General features: G+C 36.1%; 1 protein-coding gene across 2 annotated transcripts in view; it reads right to left on the bottom strand.

The window, feature by feature from the left end:
• The window catches only part of LOC306873432 (phospholipid-transporting ATPase ABCA1-like), a 37,535-nt gene that overhangs the window by 3,831 nt on the left and 12,632 nt on the right, over positions 1-21,072 (bottom strand). Inside the window, exons 9-46 of one of the 2 annotated variants that reach the window (XM_079422712.1) lie at positions 18,754-18,991; positions 18,528-18,667; positions 17,231-17,347; positions 15,668-15,862; positions 15,045-15,250; positions 14,783-14,959; positions 12,508-12,730; positions 12,206-12,427; positions 11,043-11,247; positions 10,844-10,957; positions 10,517-10,688; positions 10,300-10,431; positions 10,056-10,195; positions 9,342-9,479; positions 9,030-9,262; positions 8,845-8,917; positions 7,963-8,165; positions 7,813-7,861; positions 7,596-7,700; positions 6,780-6,928; positions 6,563-6,687; positions 6,372-6,470; positions 5,455-5,644; positions 5,277-5,371; positions 5,143-5,175; positions 4,939-5,044; positions 4,735-4,809; positions 3,809-3,978; positions 3,549-3,726; positions 3,348-3,463; positions 2,632-2,776; positions 2,403-2,526; positions 1,703-1,832; positions 1,490-1,610; positions 1,314-1,376; positions 1,094-1,200; positions 747-888; positions 520-654 (exon numbers count right to left, since the gene is read on the bottom strand). In XM_079422712.1, coding sequence (XP_079278838.1) covers positions 520-654; positions 747-888; positions 1,094-1,200; positions 1,314-1,376; positions 1,490-1,610; positions 1,703-1,832; positions 2,403-2,526; positions 2,632-2,776; positions 3,348-3,463; positions 3,549-3,726; positions 3,809-3,978; positions 4,735-4,809; positions 4,939-5,044; positions 5,143-5,175; positions 5,277-5,371; positions 5,455-5,644; positions 6,372-6,470; positions 6,563-6,687; positions 6,780-6,928; positions 7,596-7,700; positions 7,813-7,861; positions 7,963-8,165; positions 8,845-8,917; positions 9,030-9,262; positions 9,342-9,479; positions 10,056-10,195; positions 10,300-10,431; positions 10,517-10,688; positions 10,844-10,957; positions 11,043-11,247; positions 12,206-12,427; positions 12,508-12,730; positions 14,783-14,959; positions 15,045-15,250; positions 15,668-15,862; positions 17,231-17,347; positions 18,528-18,667; positions 18,754-18,991 — 5,385 coding nt within the window. Of the gene's footprint in view, positions 1-519; positions 655-746; positions 889-1,093; positions 1,201-1,313; positions 1,377-1,489; positions 1,611-1,702; positions 1,833-2,402; positions 2,527-2,631; positions 2,777-3,347; positions 3,464-3,548; positions 3,727-3,808; positions 3,979-4,734; positions 4,810-4,938; positions 5,045-5,142; positions 5,176-5,276; positions 5,372-5,454; positions 5,645-6,371; positions 6,471-6,562; positions 6,688-6,779; positions 6,929-7,586; positions 7,701-7,812; positions 7,862-7,962; positions 8,166-8,844; positions 8,918-9,029; positions 9,263-9,341; positions 9,480-10,055; positions 10,196-10,299; positions 10,432-10,516; positions 10,689-10,843; positions 10,958-11,042; positions 11,248-12,205; positions 12,428-12,507; positions 12,731-14,782; positions 14,960-15,044; positions 15,251-15,667; positions 15,863-17,230; positions 17,348-18,527; positions 18,668-18,753; positions 18,992-21,072 lie in introns of both variants that reach the window. The other variant, XM_079422711.1, reaches the window with a different exon arrangement.

Consider the following 21,072-nt stretch of genomic DNA (forward strand, 5'->3'; position numbering starts at 1 on the left):
TTATTTATTTAGCTATAATTGGATATCTATGCCAAATGCTTCCTTCTAAATGTTAATATTTAGTTTATTTTATTTTATTCAGCTTTTATATATGTTGTTATATTTTGAAAGCCATGCACAATTGTTTTACTTCCTTTAAAATGTTGATAATACTTTGCTTTTATTTTTAGTTTTTTATTTAGCTTTCATTTATTTTGCTATACTTTTAGCTATATCTATCCACAACTGCACAATTTGTCCTTCCTTTTAAATATCAATAATATTTCACTTTTATATATATATTTTTTTATTTTATTTTATTTTTATCTATTTTATACTTTTGCTAATTATGCACAATTTTTTAGTTGCGTCTGCATTTGTATTTTATTTTGCATTTTAAGCATTTGCATTTTATTATTTACATGTAGCCTTCTTGTCCCCTGCTCTCTATTACAAACAAATCATTACAAACCTGTGATGCATTTTTGGATTATGATGCACTAGCTGAATAAATGATCACAAAGTTAGTTGCACACTCACCAAGAACACCACTGGCGGTCCTCCGATGAGCGCCATAGCGGTGGAGAGCTTCCTCATGTTTCCCCCGCTGTAGCTTCCTGCGGCTTTGTCTTCATATTTCATCAGGCCCAGTTTACGAATGCCCCAATCTGCCACCTGCGACCAACAAACAACCAATCAGATCCCTCGATAATCAGCTGCAATATTAACAATCAGACTTTCCCTTTCAATAGCAGCTAAAAACTGACCTCGCACACTTCCTTCTCTGGGACGCCACGCAGAATGGCGTAAAACTCCAGATGTTCTCGTCCAGTCAGCAGGTCGTTTATGGCATCAAACTGCGGACAGTAGCCCATATTCTGATGCACTTCATCGATCTCTGTCAGCACGCTGCAGAAAACAAGCCAAGAGTTTTGTACTATTATGATAAAGGTCACGAAACACTAAAACACTTTTATGTAAGTGCTGCTCATACTGGAACAAAACATGAGCATTATTTTGAGGATTACACTAGCATATTAACAACCTCAAATACACAAAAACCCAGTTTTAAAGTATTAAATGAATCAGTAGCATGCTGTTTTAATTTATGCACCTCTTTCCTGCCAGGTAGGCCTCTCCGCTAGTGACAACAGAATCTCCTGTGAGCATCTTGAAGGTGCTCGTCTTTCCAGCTCCGTTCACACCGAGCAACCCAAAACACTGACGAGAGAACATAATATCATCAAAACCCTGATTAGCATCGGTTTAATCATACAACACCAGGCTGAACTAAACAAAAGGCTATTATTTATTTACTAAGAAGATGATCTCACCTCTCCTGGTGGGATGCCCACACACAGTCTGTCTACAGCTGGCTTCTGCTTTCTCTTATAAACCTGCAGAATGAGCAATATTATTATAGAATTGAACAACAACACTGATGCAATAATTACAGTGAGACAAAAATTGGCTTGAGCCACCTTAGTAAATGTATATTTAAAACACAGACCTTTGTGAGCTCTTTGAGCTCCAGGATATCAGTATGTCCTCCTCCACACAAGATCCTCTGCCTCTCTCTGGCCACATCCTCATCCTCCTCTCCGATCGGCTTCAGTTTAGTGCTGACCGACCTATTAATACCAAAACAGGACATGTATTACATACATTTAAAACAGTTTTGCATGCCCATGTTTTGCACTGTGAGGTATAAAAGTATCATCACCTGGCCTTGATGCAGAAACGGTACTGGATAAGGACGGTGATGCAGAAGAAAATCACGCCCTCTATGGCCATGGCAAAGAGATTCTTGCCCACCATGTCCCACGCCAGAGGAGAACGGAAGCGATTCTCGCCTGAAAACATGCACAAACATGTCAGTAGAAGCAGAAACAGAGTGTGATGTGTTGCATGAATGCTGCTGAAGTAATGATGCAATGCTCAAGTAAGTATAGAAATACACAGCATACACAAATATGGGTTAAAGATTTTCAGTTTTCCTGAACTGTTTTTTATCATTATTGTTTGGTATTGAATTATATATGTTAAAACTGCTTTTGAAAAACACTGCCAAAGTAGGCAGCTCACTAGGTTTTGGAAGCACGCCAAGGTCTACAAATGTGTTTCTTAGAATGTGATTATGTTCAGAGCAACTGCAGTCCTAATGCATTTCCATGGAAATGATCCAGGACATGTTATGCCCACAACTAGATGTCACTTTGACCCGGGCCCCTAACCAAATCATCAACAGCAATTATTTAAACAATATCTGTGGAAAAACACGTTCAGCTATCTGTTTGGCTAGAGCGGAAGTTCTAAATGAACATTCTAAAAAGAACATTATTCTAACTAATATTAAAAGGGAAGTGGTGTGGTGTAAAGGTTTGATTAGTACTGAATAGTGTTTTTGTGAGAATGATACGCACCAAATCTCTCCAGAGCGTCAGCCGTAGCTTGGTTCTTCACCATGTCAATGAGTCCTCTGCCCAGACAGAAGTGAGGGAAGATCAGGAACACGTTCTTCAAGATATCGTTGATGCCACCAATCTCCTGAAAAAACATTGAGGAGAAACAGCCACAGTTAATTTATGGCTTCTTTTGAATTGGATTACGTAACATATATAAATCAAGCACAACTGAGAAATATGAACTTACATTGCTGCCGAAAAGCTCCAGGACAAACGTGGATACGCTGCCATTTATTCCAATGAGGATGTTAACGCTGGTCAAAACCACATATGCTGTACTGGGAATCTTAAAGAAGAATGACGCTGGGTACATCAGGGGTGTTATGGACCACCTAGATGGACACAAAGAAATGCACACGGCCAAAGCTTTCATATTAGTGACATATTTTTAGATATATCATACATATAGTCTATAAAAATCGGATAAAGTTTGGGGTCTGTATGATTTTATGTTTTCTAAAGAAGTCTCTTCTGCTCAACAAGGCTGCATTTGTTTGATCAAAAAGTAATAATGTGAAAATAACTGTATCTTGTTTGAAAATATTTTTCAAGTGTAATTTCTTCCTGTGATGCAAAGTTGAATTTTCAGCATAATTAATCCAGCCTTCAGTGTCACATGATTCTTCATAAATTATCCTAATATGCATTTTGCTGCTCAAGAAACATTTCTATAATTTTTTGTGGAAACCTTTGATGACTGGAAAGTTCAAAAGACATTATTCTTTGAAATAGAAATCATATGTAACATTATAAATGTCTTTTCTGACACTTTTGATTAATTTCATGCATTCTTGCTTAATTTGTTCCAAAGGAAAAAAAAACAAAAACTTACTGACTCCAAACTTTTGAACAGTAGTGTATAATAAATAGTAAGGGCTACTGGACCGATCTTTTGCGTCTTACCCGTAGAGCAACAGCAGGAGTGCGAGAACAGGAAGATTGGTGGAGGACACATAGGCCTCTTGCTGGAAACAGACGAAGATGATGATGACCAGGGTTGCCGGGACAATGTAGTTGCACTGAAGGACAAACATGCAATCAGTCAAATGGCATTTGGACAGGTGTTGATTCGTTTAGAATAAAAACATTTTACAAAATCCTCACCATGTCCCACACAAAGTTGGCCAGCCAGTAGAGGAAGGGCTGCACTCCACTGATGAACTGCATGTGTTTGGCTTTATTCACTCTCTCCTGGATGAGGAACACCACAAAGCTGGCCGGGATGAAAGACATGGCGAAGATGACACAGATGGACACCAGCACATCGACTGAGGTCGTCATTCTGGGAAGCAGATGGGGTCAAAGGTCAGATATATCAAGACTGGAAATGGAGTGGATTGTGAACTACGCTCTTGGTTACTTACAGCGCCACCTGTGAGAGCTGCTCTTTGGTGAGGTTGAGTGGATGGTTGAATGCTTTGATGCCAAATTTGGAGCGATCCAGGCCGGGGGGCAGATTAGCACGCAGGACCGCATTGTTCATGACATTGAGGAACGCTCCGATACTGTGCCAGCCCTTATTATTGAACCAAATCTGTAATAGGACACAATCATGTCACTCTTCTTGCTCTTATAGATCAACAAAATGATTTGACATTGTGCAATCAGCAATGTTTGAGCTTTGGCATAATTATAGACTGTCCATCTACAAAAATAGATTGACTTTGGCCTCAACTAATAACTTTGCATTGTGTCTCTAACAGCCTCCACCTCTTAGATGCTTTCATATAAAAGACATTAAGACCTGTGAATACATGTAATTTCATGTGTAACTTTCAGATGATGTATAAATCTCAATTTCGAAAAATTGACACTTAAGACTGGTTTTGTGATCCTGGGTCACACACACACACACACACATATATTTTTATATATATACAAATATTATAATATTATGATATAATCATATGTATTATATATATTATAAATAATTAATTTTATTAGAAAATTATTTATGTACTTGTAGTTCTTTATATATTTCTATTAATTAAATATCAATAATATTAGTCATTATAGACTTAAAACAAGGACATAATTTATATAATGGCACCTTAAGTTTAGTCAATTTTCTACTGGACAATATCTAAAGCTGTTTATGAATAGTGTTAACACTCTTGACGGATTAATCACACCAAGACACATTTACATAATCAAGCACTTGTAAGTCTTGTGAAGTCTTTATTTGACCACTTATAAAAAGTGTGCAAACTTTCATCAAGACTATGACAAACATGACATCTATGTCTGTAAGGTCAGACAAATACATCCAGTCGGAATGCAGTGTACTCACCTTCACGTTGTTCTTGGTATCGAGACCTCGGATGAAAGTTGACAGGCTTCCCAGAAAGCGGTCAGCTGCGGTTCCCTGTAGGTTGCACAATACAAATAGGTTGAAGGCAGGTAAATCCCAAACATTGGGCAACAACTGCTTTCAGGTTTATGAGCCCTAGCTGGTGTTTAAACATCAGCCATAAACGTAACACAGGTGACATACCGCTTGAAGACTGAAGCGGTTACGAATGTGAGAGATGGCATCGGTGATCTCATCACCAGGGGGGAGGGCCTGAGAGCTTCTAGCACCCAATGAGAATCCACCATACCTGCGAAACAGCCAATCAGAAACAGATTTGAGGCCCAAATCTTCCACTGGATTATTATTCCTTTCCTTGCCATAATAGATCTGAACTGATAAGTTTACCTGAATTCGTTGACCCAGAGCTTGTTCTTCAAGCTGAACAGACGAAACAACACAACTCAGAGTTAAAGCACATTCAGGAGAATGAAAAGCAGAAACATCAAGCAAGCCTTTATTTCTGAATTGGCTTAACTCACCTTTTCCCAATAATCTGTGCATATGTTTTCACCAAGTAGTCTGAAATGTTTCTGCCTGTCAGATTCTGCAAGGTTTCATCAGTGGTGACTTTGATCTAAGGGAAATCAGAAGAGATTGTTGTACTGTCATTGAAACATAATAAAGCAATATTGCTAAGTATTTGGTGACTATGTCTACCTGAGGCGGTGGTAGACCCCCTGCACCTGGTGGACACTCGGGAAGCATCTTTTTCCTTCCTTCACAGCTGCACTCACACAGAGGCGATGGGTTTTCCATACTCCAGTTCCCTTTTATGAATATGTCCTGAACGGTCTCGGGAACCTCTGGAACCATCCACTCTCCATCTTTAATCGGACATGATTTGCTCCTTTTCACAAAAAAAAAAAAAACCCATAAAACATTTAATTCCCCACGTTTAAAAATTTTTTTTTTTTTACTTATTGGATACTCAAATCTATGGAAGCCTGTTTCTGCCACTGAATATCAATTAGAAAAGGCAGCTGTGACACAATTCTGATTTTTTTTTTTCTCTCACAACTGAATGATATAAACTCGCAATTGCGTGTTATAAAGTCAGAATTGTGAGATATAAACTCAGTTGCGAATTTTAAAGTCCAACGTTGATATTTTTAAAAAATTGTGTGTGTGTGTATATCTCACAGTTCTGACTTTATAATTCACAATTGCATACAAACTCGCAATCCTGACTTTTTTTTATCAGAATTGCGACTATATCACGCAATACTGAATTCTTGATACTAGTTTATTTTTTGAAATTCGGAGGGAAAAAAGTCATAATTGCGAGTTGCAATGACCTTTTTTATTCAGTGGTACAAACCAGCTTCCATACAAATCTATATAAATAATCTCTGATAATTGATAAATGTTGAAAAATCAATAAATAGATAAATCGATATCTCTGGTAATAACTAAATAACTGAAATAAAGCGCTGGGATTTTAATTACAGGAATTTTCATAGTTGACTGTCAATTAAAATAAGAATCTTCTAGATGCAATTGTATTCACTAATATTTTTATATTAATATATTTAATTTACAACAAAGCAAAATTGGAAAAAAGTCTGAAGACTCACGCAGCGTTTTGCTCGTCTGTGCATTGCTCATTGTAAGCGGGATTGTCCATCAGAGCTTCTAGTAACTTGTTTGTGTGTCTGTCCTCTGGTGCATCATTGCTGTAGTCAGAAACCAGTCATTAGACTCTCAAAGAATCATGGGAATTAAAGAGCAGGCGCAAATGTTTGGAGTGTGTAGCGGTAGTGTGTACCTGATGAAGGAGAACTGCTCCTCATACATGCTGGGCTCCAGAGCGAGACTGGGATACTTTCCGAAGGGAGGGACAATGAGGCTGAAGACCAGAGCGATGCACACGAACACAGCGGGAAGCACAATCTGGAAAGATGCGTTTTTAAGGACATTACATTTAAGGAACTGCAAACAGACAACACAGAAATACTCATTTAAATATTGTATGAAGACCATACCTGAGCAAAGAAACCTTTCCGGGAACGTCTTGCGTACAGGAAGCGTTTCCAGAGCAAAGCTACAAACTGCTGTCTCATTAGACTCCAGCCCTTCACCTGGTACGAACCTTTACCATCAGCGCCGCCCAACCAGTCCGTCTCACGAGATTCTGCAGGTGCACATCCACCCAAAAACAGTTATAATGCTTACCAAATGCCATATCTTCCAGTAAATAAGCAAAAGAAATAATAATATATTTTCAGTCATATGAAATCACATGCACCAAAATAACAAATGAATCACTGAATCAGTTTCTGATTAACTAAAACAGACAGTTTGAAGTGAATCACAGAAATGAAATAAATTACAATAAATAAACAAACATTTAAACAAATATTTTAAAAAGTTCAATCAATAACTAAAAAAATATTTGTTTATATAATATGTGCACTAATTGAAATAAAATAAACTGCAATAAAATGGCAAATAACTAAAAAAGTAAGGCAATATTTTTTAAATGTAGTTATAATTTCACTAAAAAAATCATTAAAAAAACCCTAATAAAAGCAACAAAAACAAACAACAAAATTACTAAAACATTAACTAAAATTTATTTTAAAAACTTAAAAGTAACTATAAAAGTAAAATTAAGTAAAAATGAATGCAAACAAATTTAAATTCAACAATAGGGTAAAATGAAAAAACAAAAAAAATCTAAATGAAAATACTGGCCATGCTCTAAACCACATACATCAAACTTCAACACATGAGATGATGGTTCAGATATAAAGTACGTGGGATGGATGAAGGATGGGCAAAGTAACTACCTGGATCACCTTCTGAGTCATTGAAATCAAAGTCGTCTTCAGTGAAAGGCTTCAGGCAGCTCTGATGGTCACCAAAAGCGTGTCTGCGGTTCCTGCGTGCAGGTATAATCCCATCTGATCCACGACAAAACGGGAGAAACACAGTGACTCATATGATTCCAGAGACACTATTTCTAAATTTTTACATGAAGCATTGACAGTGAAAGTAAAATGTGTTCGGTTTTACCTGACATCTCAGCATCAACACCGTTGTCCTCTGCCACTTTGAGGAAAATCTGCTCAAAATAATCAAATACAAACCAATTATATTCACATTCTTGCATGAAATGAACTGAATGAAATAAAGAGATTTGAAGGGTTTTCAATGATTCGTTACCTCCTCCAGGGTTGTGTCAGAGATGCCGTAACTTGAAATGCCGAGGTCAGTGAGCCGGTCGTCCATCTCATGGAAGAGCTCCACAAACGCTCCGTCTTTGGCCGACTCGTAAGGCAGAACGTAAGTGATCTCATGACCGAGATCTTCAACCAGTCTGGCTGTAGGAACGTGCTTGAAAATCACATTGGAGATCAAGGAGATGTCTGGAATACAGAAAGAGTTGAGAAAACATTCAAAATGCATGTATGACTAGAGCTTTGCTCCAAAACAAGTGGGTTTGGAATAATACGAGGGTGAGTAAATAATAATTTTGGGATGAACTCTCTCTTTAAGAGTTTATTAAGTCTATATATCAGTGCTATTTTAGTATTTTAATTTTTATTAATATTTTAATTAGATTTAGATCTTTTTATTTTTAGTTCAATTTAATATTTTTAATTCAATTTAATTTTTTTAAAATTCATTTTTATTCGTTTTGGGGTATTTTCTTTATTAAATATTAATATTTCATTAAAATAATTTTTTATTTCAAGGTAAGATTTATAATTTTTGTCTAATTTTTTGTTTTCATTTATCTTAATTCCCTTTTTAGTTTTAGTTATTTATTTTAGTTAGTAAGTACAGTGATTGAGCTGAAACTTATTTCAGTTACTTGCTCATCAACATTTCTAATTTTTGTTTTCCATTTAATATTTAGTTTAAATTCATTTTTGTTTCAGTTTTATTTTTTTATTTATTTAAGTTAGTTATTTTAGTGATTCAATTAGTTCAGTTTTGTTTAGTTAAAGTTTTCCATCTAACATACTCTATGTATTTCACATTTACTTATTTTAATCAAATAGTAGAATAGTTTTAGTTAACTATAATAACCCTGCTATATACCTATGGTGGTGGTTTCACTTTCATGGTCACTGCCCAGTCCAGCATCAGAGCTGCTCTCAGATACACTGTCCTCCTGCAGAGACAATGAAAATCACAAAATATGGCACCAAGAAAACTATAGATTTGGTCATTAATATAAATATGGAGATTCCCTTTTATCCAAACCACATATTAAACATTCGCACCTTCTTGAGGCTCGCTTTGGAGTAGGAGACGGTGCTGCTGGAGGTGCGGCAGGAGCTGACCGAGAGATCGAAGTCCTTCTTCACCAGCGTCAGGTAATATCCTGTTCCCAGCTGGGTCTTGAGGAACAGAGAAGAGCCCACACAGCACAGCTTCCCGTGGGAGATGATGGCAATGCGATCCCCCAGGATATCAGCTTCGTCCATGTGGTGGGTGGACAGGATGATCGTGCGTCCTGAAGGTAAACCACACGACTTAATGGACGTTTCAGCAAGATCAACACGACAGTGTTTGCTAAAACAGAATCTGCCTACCTTGGCGATACTTGAGCAGCAGGTCCCAGATGCCCCGGCGAGCATAAGGATCGACTCCAGCTGTGGGCTCATCCAGGATCACGACCTTTGACCCTCCAACAAATGCCAGCGCTACTGATAACTTCCTCTGCATTCCTCCTATAAAGACCATAACAGTTAGTTCTGTTACCTTTCATCCTATTCACAGTGTCTGAGTACTTTTATACCACAATACAGTTATTTTAGCTGGAAATACAACAAAAATGGATCATACACTGCTGTGCAAAAATTTGAAGGATGCATTAATTTGATCAAAAGTGACAGTAAAGACATTAACAATGTCACAAAAGATTTCTGTTTCAAATAAATACTGCTCTTAGTCTTATCAAAGAATCCGGTGGAAAAAAAAATGTATCACTGTTTTCACAAAAATATGAAGCAGCACAACTGTTTTCAACATTGATATTAATAATAAATGCTTCTTAAGCAATAAATCAGCATATACAATTTATTTCTGAAGGATCATGTGACACTGAAGACTGGAGGAATGATGCTGAAAATTCAGCTTTGCGTCGCAGGAATAAATTAAACAGTTATTTGAAATTGTGATAATATTTCACAATTTTACTGTTTTTATTTTGATTGAATAAAATGTAGCCTTGGTGAGCATAAAAATAAAAAATCTTAGAAATTGTGCAGCAAAATCTTTGCTGTTACATAATGTGCTTTCCGTACCTGAGAGCTGGTTGGTGCGAGATTTGCGTTTATGAGGCAGGCCGAGGTCCAACACGATCTGCTCCATCTCAGACTTCACCTTCTCCTCAGGCAAACCCTTCAGACGTGCATAAAACCAGATGTGCTCCTCCACGGTGAGCCTGAAACACATGAACGAGAACACGGTCCATATTTAGAGCTGCTATTATTTATGTCATATACACAAAAAAATGAGCTCCTAAAATCTGTGTTTGGTGTAACGTACATGCTAAATAGGACATTATGCTGCGGACAGACGCCCAGGTTTTGGCGTATAGTGTTCAGATCGGTGCGAATGTCTTTGCCCTGGATGTAAGCGGTGCCCGAGGTTGGTGGAAACAGGCCAGTGAGGATAGACCTAAGAAAACAAGAAATATTGAGCTTCTCTTATTAACAAAATGACTTTATTAACATCAGATATAAAAGGATCTGAGTTGTCGTACATGGTTGTGGTTTTCCCAGCACCGTTGTGACCCAGGAAGGAGGTGATCTGACCCTCATAAAAACCCAGAGTCAAATCATCCACCGCCAGTTTGCCGTTGCTGTAAACCTTCATCAGGTTCTCGATGTAAACACCTGGATCCAGGTGAGCCGGTTCTTCTTCAATGCATACAGCTAGAAAACAGATCAAACTGGATCTTTACATGCAATATTTAGATTTTGGCTCCATCCTGAAAACTTTAGTGTATATTAGAGCATTCTTGGAAATTTAGATATATACTGTATATAAATATTAGATTTTGGTTCGATTTTTGGTTTCATTTCTCTACCTTCAGCATTTTCTTTCTTGTTGGTCGGTGTTGATGTAATCCCACCACATTTCTCTCCACACCAGTATGATTTGGTGAAAGGGAAGTACCAGGGTCGTGGGATACCGTATTGACCTGTCGGAGTGACATTTTTAGACCATGAGAAACTTCCCAAAGCTGTCAATGTCTTGAAAGTACATCTCTTCAAAAAGCCATGTACCTGGAAACACAGCTTCAATGTACCAGGTCATGAGGGCGTAGAGCACCGAATCGAAGAGCATGAGCGAGATGGACGTGGTGAGACTGTAGCTGTCCTCCTGCATGGGGCTGGAGAGCAGGTTACTCCACTGGATGCCCACACCCTGCTCCTCGAACAGAGCAAAGTACTCACAGCCGAAGCCGAACGCCACCGGAGACAAGAGGCTCTGAGGAAAGAGAGACAGAGGCGTTCAATACATGACGGGAAACACCTCTAAATAGCAAAGGTCAGGGGTGTAAAAAATTTAATAAGAAATTAATAATACAAAATGAGATGAAAACAATTAATAGAAATGGATTGAAATAATCAAAATAAACAATTAAATAAACTGAAATAAATAAATAAATAAATACAACTTTGATTATAATAAATAAATGCATAAAACTGGATTAAACAAAAAAAAAGGATCAAATAAAAATCGATTACAATAAAAAAAAAAATTAACAATAAAATAGATTAAAATAAATCAATACAAATGTGATCGTAATAAATGCATAAAATCAAAACTAATAAAATAATTTAATTAAGATAACTAAATTAAATGTGTATAAAATGTTAATAAAATTGTTAATAATAATAAAAAAGTAAGTAAATAAATAAATACTAAAGTAACTAAACAAAATTAATTAAAATAAAACAATGACAGATAATAATAAAGAAATGTAATTAAAATAATAAATTAAATAAATAAATTGATTAAAATAAATATGCAATAAATAAATAAGTATTAGTTTAAAATAAATATATACAAATCTATTTAAAAATAAATACAAAATTTGATATTAAATAAATTAATAAAAATGTTATTAAAATTAATTTGTTTAAAATAATAAAATATAATAATTAAAATGTAAATAGCTAAAAATAAATAAATACAAATTTGATTAAAATAAATAAATCAATAGATAATACATCTACAGTATCTACAGTAATTTAAACATCTTACAATATATTTTTTCACAGTATAAATTGGGTCTTTATAACACTATACAAACTATGTAGATGGCTCGCATGAGAATTAATACATCTGAGGGTCCGCAGCATCTAAAATATTGAAAACCCATGGCGCTGTGTAATTGCAAAAGGCAAAGCAGATGACATTTACGAATAACATTTACACTCACCACTACTACTTTGGCTCCAAAGCCGATGTAATCCTGCCAGGCCACGCACAGCACATAGGGAAGGTAGAGAGTGAAGTATATGATGCCCCCGCAGGCCGCGGCGAGGTTAGCGCGGGAGAAGAGTGTGCTGATCAAGAAACATTGCATGATGGTCACGACTGCAAACGAGACCAGGAACAAGTAGACTACGCCAGGATCGCTGTACGGCAGCAGATTCCCCATCTGAGCAAAACATGACAAACAAAACCATGTTAAATAGTTGTCAGGGTTATATTTTTATATCACTCTCTGACAATACGCACCTTCAGGATGAGCACCAGCAGGGCGGCGCTGATGAGCAGTGGGATCAGGCTACTGATGAACCAGCTCAGCCACAATATACCATTATCCAGACCCATAATCCTCATGGTCTCCTTGAGCCGGGCTTCCTTCTCGTACACCACACCCTTGATGATGATGGCCACTGAGTACATCCAAGCCAGAGTCATGAACAGAGGCATAGAGCGGCTCATTACCCGCAGGAAACTAGGGCAGAGCAGACAGGATGGGTTACATCTTCAGCATGAAGATAAACAATGATTCTGTGCTGATAAAACACGCAAGAGCACGTCCGTTTCAAAAGATATCTGCTAAAATATAGTTTAGGGCAAAAGCAGCATCATGCGCATCTCTTAATCTCATAATGCACTGAAATAAGCCCAGTATAGTTAATAATTGGCAATTATACCCATTATTTGTGTTTTTATGCTTATTATAATATCACATTCTTAGCTTGACAACATGCTAACTCTACTGAAATCAAATCTATAGCACACTCACTTTTGAGGTTTACTTCAGTTGATATGAGATAACTTAGTGGTCAGCTGACTTTAAATGCATTTAGAGGAGTTTTCAAATGAGGAAATGTTTAGATAAAAACAATGTAAAAAAAATTATTAAAAAAATATAATTTTCAAAATAGATTAAAATAAATAAATAATAAAATTTAAATAAATACATTTTACAGTAAAGAGAATAAACATATACATATTTAGATTTAAACAAAAAAAAATTAAAGTAAATTAAAAAGATAAAAGTAAAAATTTATAAAAAATTTAAATAATAGCAATTTGATTATAATAAAACAATAAGCTAACAATACAAATTAGATTTAAATAAATATAAATGATTTTTAAATAAACAAACAAACAAACAAAAAATAAAAGTAGAATTAAAGTAAAATGAATTAAAAATGTATTTATTTTAATTGAAATAAGCAAACAATAACAGCAATTTGATTGAAGATAAATAATAAATAATTCATACAAATTAGATTTTAAATAAGTAAGGGATAATCAACGGCTAGCCGTGCATTAAAGGATTTTAATGCACGATGTGGAGGCAAAGAACCGCCCGACGCAAAGCGGAGTGTGGTTGCCTCCGCGAAGTGCATTAAAATCCTTTAATGCACGGCTAGCCATGGTCATTTGCCAAGTTATAGACATGTTAAAACTTGTATTGCTCTTTGCAGCGCAATATTTGACCGAATGGGTAAAAATTATGGTTATTTTCGTCAGTTAAGGCTCGTTAGCTCAGCATTCTGCCCGCTTCAAATCAGACACAGAGATGAAATAGTGTGGTAAGACTATATTTAGAGAGAGAGAGAGAGAGAGAGAGAGATGACAGTCTCTCTACAAACAATTACTAAAACAGCGATTTTTGTTTTTCTAAAACAAAAACAGCGATTTTATCACCTTGTTGCTGGGGAATATAATGTAGCGATCTAGTAGCTATCTTTTATTTTAGCAATAAAAATCGCAGGGAAGTGCTGACAACAAGTGTATGTGTGTGTGCAGCACAAGCTGTGATCTCCGACCTCTCTCTCTCTCTCTCTCTGTATGTGTGTGTGTGTGTGTGTGATGTGTGTTGGTTAGTGTGCATCAATTAAAGCAGCACATTAATATGGAACGGTGATTAAACTGACCTGGAACTACCTGTGCAGTTAAACGAATTTAATCAACACCTGCCAGCCAATCAGAATCGAGTATTCAGACAGAGCATGGAATAAATATATATATTGAATTTATAAATGTATATATGTGTATGTATGTATGCATGTGTGTATGTGTGTGTGTGGTTGTACATATACATATAAATAGTTTTTTGGCTTAGTGTTATGTTAGAATCATTATTATACTCTTATACCTTTTGTACTTTAATATTTTGAATAGTTTTAGCTTTATTTTTTGGTTTTTCATTTAAATGTTAAGTTTTGAAATTTTGTTGTATGCATTTGTCATATTTATTTAATTTCTTTATTTTTAAAATGTGTATGGGTATATTTATAAAGTTTTAGCTTTTAGTTTTGGATCTGTTTTTAGTTGTTTTAATACTACAATTGATTGCTTCTGTTGTCCTCATTTGAAAGTCACTTTGGATAAAAGCGTCTGCTAAATGACTAAATAATAATAAGAATAAAAAGACAGCAATGCAGCACTGAGCCTAATTGTTACTGATTTGTTTTTGCATGAAACTGTGAATGAAACCTGAGTTTCAGAGTTCATTTAAAGTTAAAAGCTGAAGAATGCTGTTTCTTACATGTCATCCACGTAGCAGGGATAAGGCATCTGCTGGATGTAAACTCCCGTTTTCTCCTTGCTGCCGGTCAGAGCTCGTATGATCCCGTGTTCAATCACGTCCTGCAGGTAGGAGAAGCCGCCCCAGATGTACCGCATATCTTCAAACGGGTCTGCTCGAGGACCGGGATCCCAGTATCTACAGCGAAACACAACCATCAGCTCAGAGACTTCAGATAAAATCCTGCTCATTTTCCCTATAATCAGAAGCGCATGTCTCCTACCCATCCTTGATCTTGTTGGTGCGCTCCACGTTATCGATGTCCATGCGGATCTTGTAGTTGATGTTGGGCGGCAGGTCGGACGTGTTGGTCTGCATGTCAGGAAACACTATCCCAGCCCAAAACTTGCGGTCGTCCAGCAGATGCATGGACTTGTTTACCAAACGCTCCTCATTAGCCACCGGCTCCAGCTTATCCAAGTTCACACACTTCGTGGGAGAATGAAAATAAACAGTTTATCGGAAAGAAGTCGGGGTCAGGCCGAATGATGCAATTCTGGCAATCAAAAAATCAGGGCCAGTTTACATGATTATTTAAGGAAGTAATCAGTCAGTTCAGCTAACTTTGGACTGGCTTGACCTGCTTTGGTGGTTTGCAGCATAATTGATTTGTTACTGTGATTCAGTAGAGAACTGAGAAGTGTTTCTTTTTGCGACACACTGACCCAGAAAAGTAAGACATGAACTGAAAACACAGATTCAGTTTTCTCAGAACCATTTAATTAGCAGCGATCATAAGATGTCCACATAACCATTGACATTATCAGTCAAGTCAATTATAATGAACAAGCCAGTCAGATCTGATCTTTGTGTTTGTGTAATGAAGACGATTGTGTACAGGCGTACCTCCATGAACCGTGAGATGGTCTGGATGGCCTGATCCGTCTCGTTGAACACTTCCCGCCACGTGTACGCTGAGCCATGGGGACGGGTGTCCTCTAAAGGCTTGGACAGAAAGCTGGACACGTCCTCCACGCGCCAGTCTGTCCCGCTCAGCTTGGTGTTAAAGAAGCGAGCGCTAGCGTTGTTCTGGAGGAGCGTCTGTTTAGGAGAAATAGCATTTTAATGAATTACTGAAATATGATGTAGCTTATGTAGCCGTACAAGATATATGGCTTCTGGTAGTTTAAACTAGTGCATAAATAAATGTAGAAAAAAAAACAAAATGTTAACAAAATTATGACATGCTACTTTTTTTGAAAATTTGTATTGTGTACTTCATAAAAATTACATTTATAAAGATGTCTATAATATATATATATATTTTTCTTTTTTAATTTTCAATCAAGTAAAATTATTTCGGGGGGGTTTCCTACTTATTTTTGTACTTATTTTTTATTTTAATCAAATCAAATCAAAATCAAATCAAATCACTTTTATTGTCACATCACCACAGCACGTGTGCCTTCGTGAGTGAAATTCTTGAGAGCGTGCTCCAGACACTGCAGAAACAATTTACATATAGACAATTTACATATAAACAATTTACATATAGACATTACCATACATACGTACAGACTTATACAGATGACAATGTGTAATATACACATACATATACTCAGTACACATAGTGTACTATTAGACAGACATATAATCAAATTATAATCCATTTGTTTTAATCCAATTTTTATTTATTTATTTCCGGTGCTATAAATTAATGCATCAGTAAATGTAAACAAAACACATCATTTGAAAACATTTTTATTACACACTTTTAAACATACTTTATGCTGTGTAAAGGTAATAATATAAAGATATTTAAAATATTTGGAAAACATTTTTAAGGTAAATAAAGCTTTTTTCTATAAAGTCTTATTATATTATATTTAATAAAGCATTTAATTATTGTACTGTAAATTAGTGCATCAATAATTAAAATAATAACACTTTAATAAAAATGTATCCAATTTTTATTTGTTTTAATAATGTAACTTTTATTTATTTATTTTATTTAATTACTTGCTTCTTTGCTTGCTTCTTTTTTTCCGGACCGCATTGAAAGTCATGCACATAGCAAAGTGATAGTGAGTTACGCATTGTGTGCCTATGACAACAAAACACCTAATGCAGCACACTTTTTCATTCGTTTAGCTACAAATAGGTCCTCAGAATAAGGATATGAAGATCTCCAGTAATAAGTGTGCTTCCTGCAGACTGCCACACGTTGTGTGCCATGTGAGTTCAGTGGTGAGGTTAAAATGCAGTATGGCTTTTGTCCAAAAGGTGGCAGTGTGAAGTTCACTACTGGAGCTTCAAGCAGCAGTCATGTACTCGGACACGACTAACAGGAACAGTGTCTTTTGTTTCAGGAAGGTTATCTGCGTTCAGACAGATGTGTGTGTGTGTGTGTGTGTGTGTGTGTGTGTGTCTGTGTGTGTGTCTGTGTGTGTGTGTGTGTGTGTGACGCACCCGAACGAGGTCCATCTCCTCACTGTTCTCCATGAAGTTCCAGATTTTTGGTCTCATCTCTTCCCACATGCCACCGAGGTCCCTGAGCACACCAAACTCCTGAAACGTCTTATTGACCTGAGACAAACAGAGAGACAGTTAAGATGCTCCCCCAGATTGCGTTTTTCAAGGTACTGATATGGCGGGTGGTGATGGCGCAGTGGATAAGACACATGCCTTTGTTGTGAGAGACCCGGGTTCGAATCCACTGTGAGACACCAATGTGTCCCTGAGCAAGACACTTAACCCCTAGTTGCTCCAGAGGCACGCGACCTCTGACATATATAGCAATTGTAAGTCGCTTTGGATAAAAGCGTCAGCTAAATGAATGATATGGACTGCTGGATTGATACAGTATATATATATCAATCAAGCAGTCCATATCAGTACCTTGAAAAAGTACACACATATATATATATATATATAAAGAGATACATAAAATATTGTATATACTGTACTTCAGAGATGAATAGTCATAGAAGAGATGTCTGAATTTATATTTCTCATGATCTTCAAAACCTTTTGGTCCACAGGTTTTTGCTTAAATTACTTTTGTAGATTAATATAAAATGTGTCCACATATTATGCAATTACATGAAATTAAGTTGTATAATATGTGTTGTTTTTATCTTTAGTTTTAGATTTAGATTTTTATAAGTATTGATTTGTTTAACATGTTTTAATCACTACATATTCCTATATTGTGTTATTTCAGTTCTGTTGTTGTTAACTAATACAACAACTATTAAAAAACTGTTTTCATTAAATGAAATAAAGGCAAAATAATATAATCTAAATATTAGATGAAAAACTAACACTTTAAAAATGTAAACTTAAACAACTTTAAAAATGTAAAAAAATATTGCTCTGGCAACTAGCTGAAATAAAATGAATGCAATAAAATATAAAACAAAATATGTTTAATATGTTGAAGTTGCTCAAATAAAATTACTTAAACTAAAAAAACCTAATTACTAAAAATAACCAAAATAAAAATTAGCCGAAGCAAATATATACATTTAAATGATTAAAACAAACAAAAATTAAGATGAAAACATAAAAATGGAAGCTGATTAAAAATAAAACTATATGAAAACTACTAAAGTAAGACAGTTTCTGATGACTTTACTATTAGAAAAAATATTAAAAACAGTAATAATACAGAATGAGAATGTGCATGTGTTCAAATCTTTGACTCACAGAAACCTGCTCAACACTAGTTTAGCATAATTAGTTTCGCCCAATGGCGTCTCCTGACCTCTTGTATGATCCTCTGGGTGGCAGGGGTGTCTGGAGTGTACAAGATCTTCCCCATGAGCAGCGGCTTCAGAGCCCTCCAGATCATGCGGGATATGGGACTCGACTCCAGGCCGTTCATCATGCTGTTGCAGTAGGGCGCTAAAGAAAAGAGGGTTTTTAGCAGGGTACGTGAAATATAATATTTTTGCAAAGGATGGAAAAAAGAGCAATACAGCTTCGCTCACTGGAGGAGTTGTCATAAACAGAGCTGGGGTCGCTGTCATTGCCGTAGTTCCCGAACAGGGCCTTGTAGTTGTTGTCCTCGTACCAGTTGAGGGACTTGATCTTCAGGCCTCCGCCCTCCGGGTGACCGCAGACGATACGGGACACGGCCTGGTACATGTGGTTGGGGGACTGTGTGCTGTTGCCTGTCAGGTACAGGATCTCGTTGCGCATGTCCCGCCAGCTCTTCATACTCGCAAGCTGAAAAACAGTAAGAAGAAAAGTTTTTTAAAAAGGCCAAAAAGAGTCAAAAAGTGTATAAACTACCATTCAAAAATCTGCCGTTGATAAGATTTTTAAATGTTTTTGAAAGAAGTGTCTTCTGCTCACCAAGGCTGCATTTATTTGATTAAAAAAAAACAGTAATATTGTGAAATATTATTACAATTTAAAATAGCTGTTTTTTATTTTTTAAATGTAATTTATTGCTGTGAATTTTCAGCATCATTACTCCAGCCTTCAGTGTCACATGATCCTTCAGAAATATTATAATATGCTGATTTGCTGCTGAAAGAAACAGTTATTATTTTTATCAATGTTGAAAACAGCTGTGCTGCTTTTTGTGGATTCCCCCCCCCCCCCCTCAGATTTCTTTGATAAATAGAAAGTTCAAAAGAACAGCATCTTTTGAAATAGATTTTTTGTAAGATTATAAATGTTTTTACTCTCACTTTTGATCAATTTAATGTATTTGCCTAATAAAAGTTAATTCGATTTTTGATTTTTCTGATTTTTTTCTTCATTAAATATCTTTTTATTTACAGAGACCCCTGTAATATGTTCGTTTCCAGAACCTAATTGTCTTTTCTTTGTCTTAAAATGTACTAATTTAAAATAAAAGCCTAAACTAATGACATGGAAAAGACATGGATGAGTGAAGAACCCTGTGATGGTCAAACGTCACAAAACTTATGCTAAGGAATTGCTGTTTGTCTGGAGTTGAGAAAAGCAAATGTAAACACCGCAGCACCCTGGACTGTATTTATTCAGTTCTCTCAAAGTACGTCATTCATTGTTACAGCTGCATATTAATTTCAAAACTCGCTATCCCGTTACATAATCTTGTTCAGAAGTGACTTGGATGTTTTAAAGTGTGCAGTCCACGTGCCTCCCTGCATTTGGGACATTATACCTCTATGTGTCAGAGGGTGTATTACCGGTATTATGAAGTGTTGTCACTGTCAGCTGAAGGGTGTTACCGAAGCTGACCAAACCCAAACATAATAATAATGATAATACAGAAACATGCTTATTGCTCTTGGATGTCTGTATTGTGCAGTCATTTTTATTATGTCATTATTTCCTCACCATGGCATGATATATACTCTTGTTTTAATGTGAAACACTAAAAGAGAAATTTGCACATATTTCATGATTTCTAAAGCCAGGAACAGACTAAATGTAAGTTGATAGTCTTCTCATTTGCGTTCACTTTCATTGAATAATGACTTAAATTTCAGTCGGTTCCTCACATGACACTATCGTATGACTTAGAAAAGAGCACATGGACTGCTGTAATGATGCTTTTATTTTGATATTTAAATCAATCAAAAAGCCTAATTTTGCCTTCTAAATGGACAAAACGGCCTACACAGGTTTGGAAATGAGGCTAAGTAAATAATGATGGTTAATTTTGTTTAAGAACTGAGAAAAAAACCGAAGCAAAACTATAAAAATAGATGATGAATGTAAGTGTCTTCAGGGTAATCATGGAGAGGAATGAAAGGGAGTTTATGAAAACCATATCTTGTGCCGCTTGCCCGACAGCAAGAACAAAGGCGCTGCTGTGACACGCTCACACATGCCTGCCGAGGACGATGTTACTATCAGTCATTCTCAAACTGTCTGATCAAACCGGAGAGACCTCAAGAACACAAAAGATAACCTACTTTCTGACTTTTCCATCACATTTATGGATGCATGCAGAAAAAGTGGGCTATGAGAATTATAGCATGATGATAATGAGAGCGTTTTCATTTTATTGGAAATGGATGGCCTTACGTGGTGTTACATAAGCATTTGCGTGAACAGGTTATAGTCGGTCAGATTTGTAAAAGATGAGTCAATATGATTCACAGGGTTGTAAAAATTTTTGTCATGTGCAATTTCCAAAATCACCATCAACACATCTGAGAAACAAAGACTTTTACTGCCGGGTTAATTTGCTTATCCACAATTAACTTCAACAGGGAATGAACTCAGCCAATAGAAATCACGCATGCAGTTAGACATTGACATCCTGTAACAGGGTTATTATAATTAACTAAATCTAAAACCATTAA

This window comes from Barbus barbus, assembly GCF_936440315.1.
Source record: "Barbus barbus genome assembly, chromosome: 8".
Classification (NCBI taxonomy): Eukaryota; Metazoa; Chordata; class Actinopteri; order Cypriniformes; family Cyprinidae; genus Barbus; species Barbus barbus.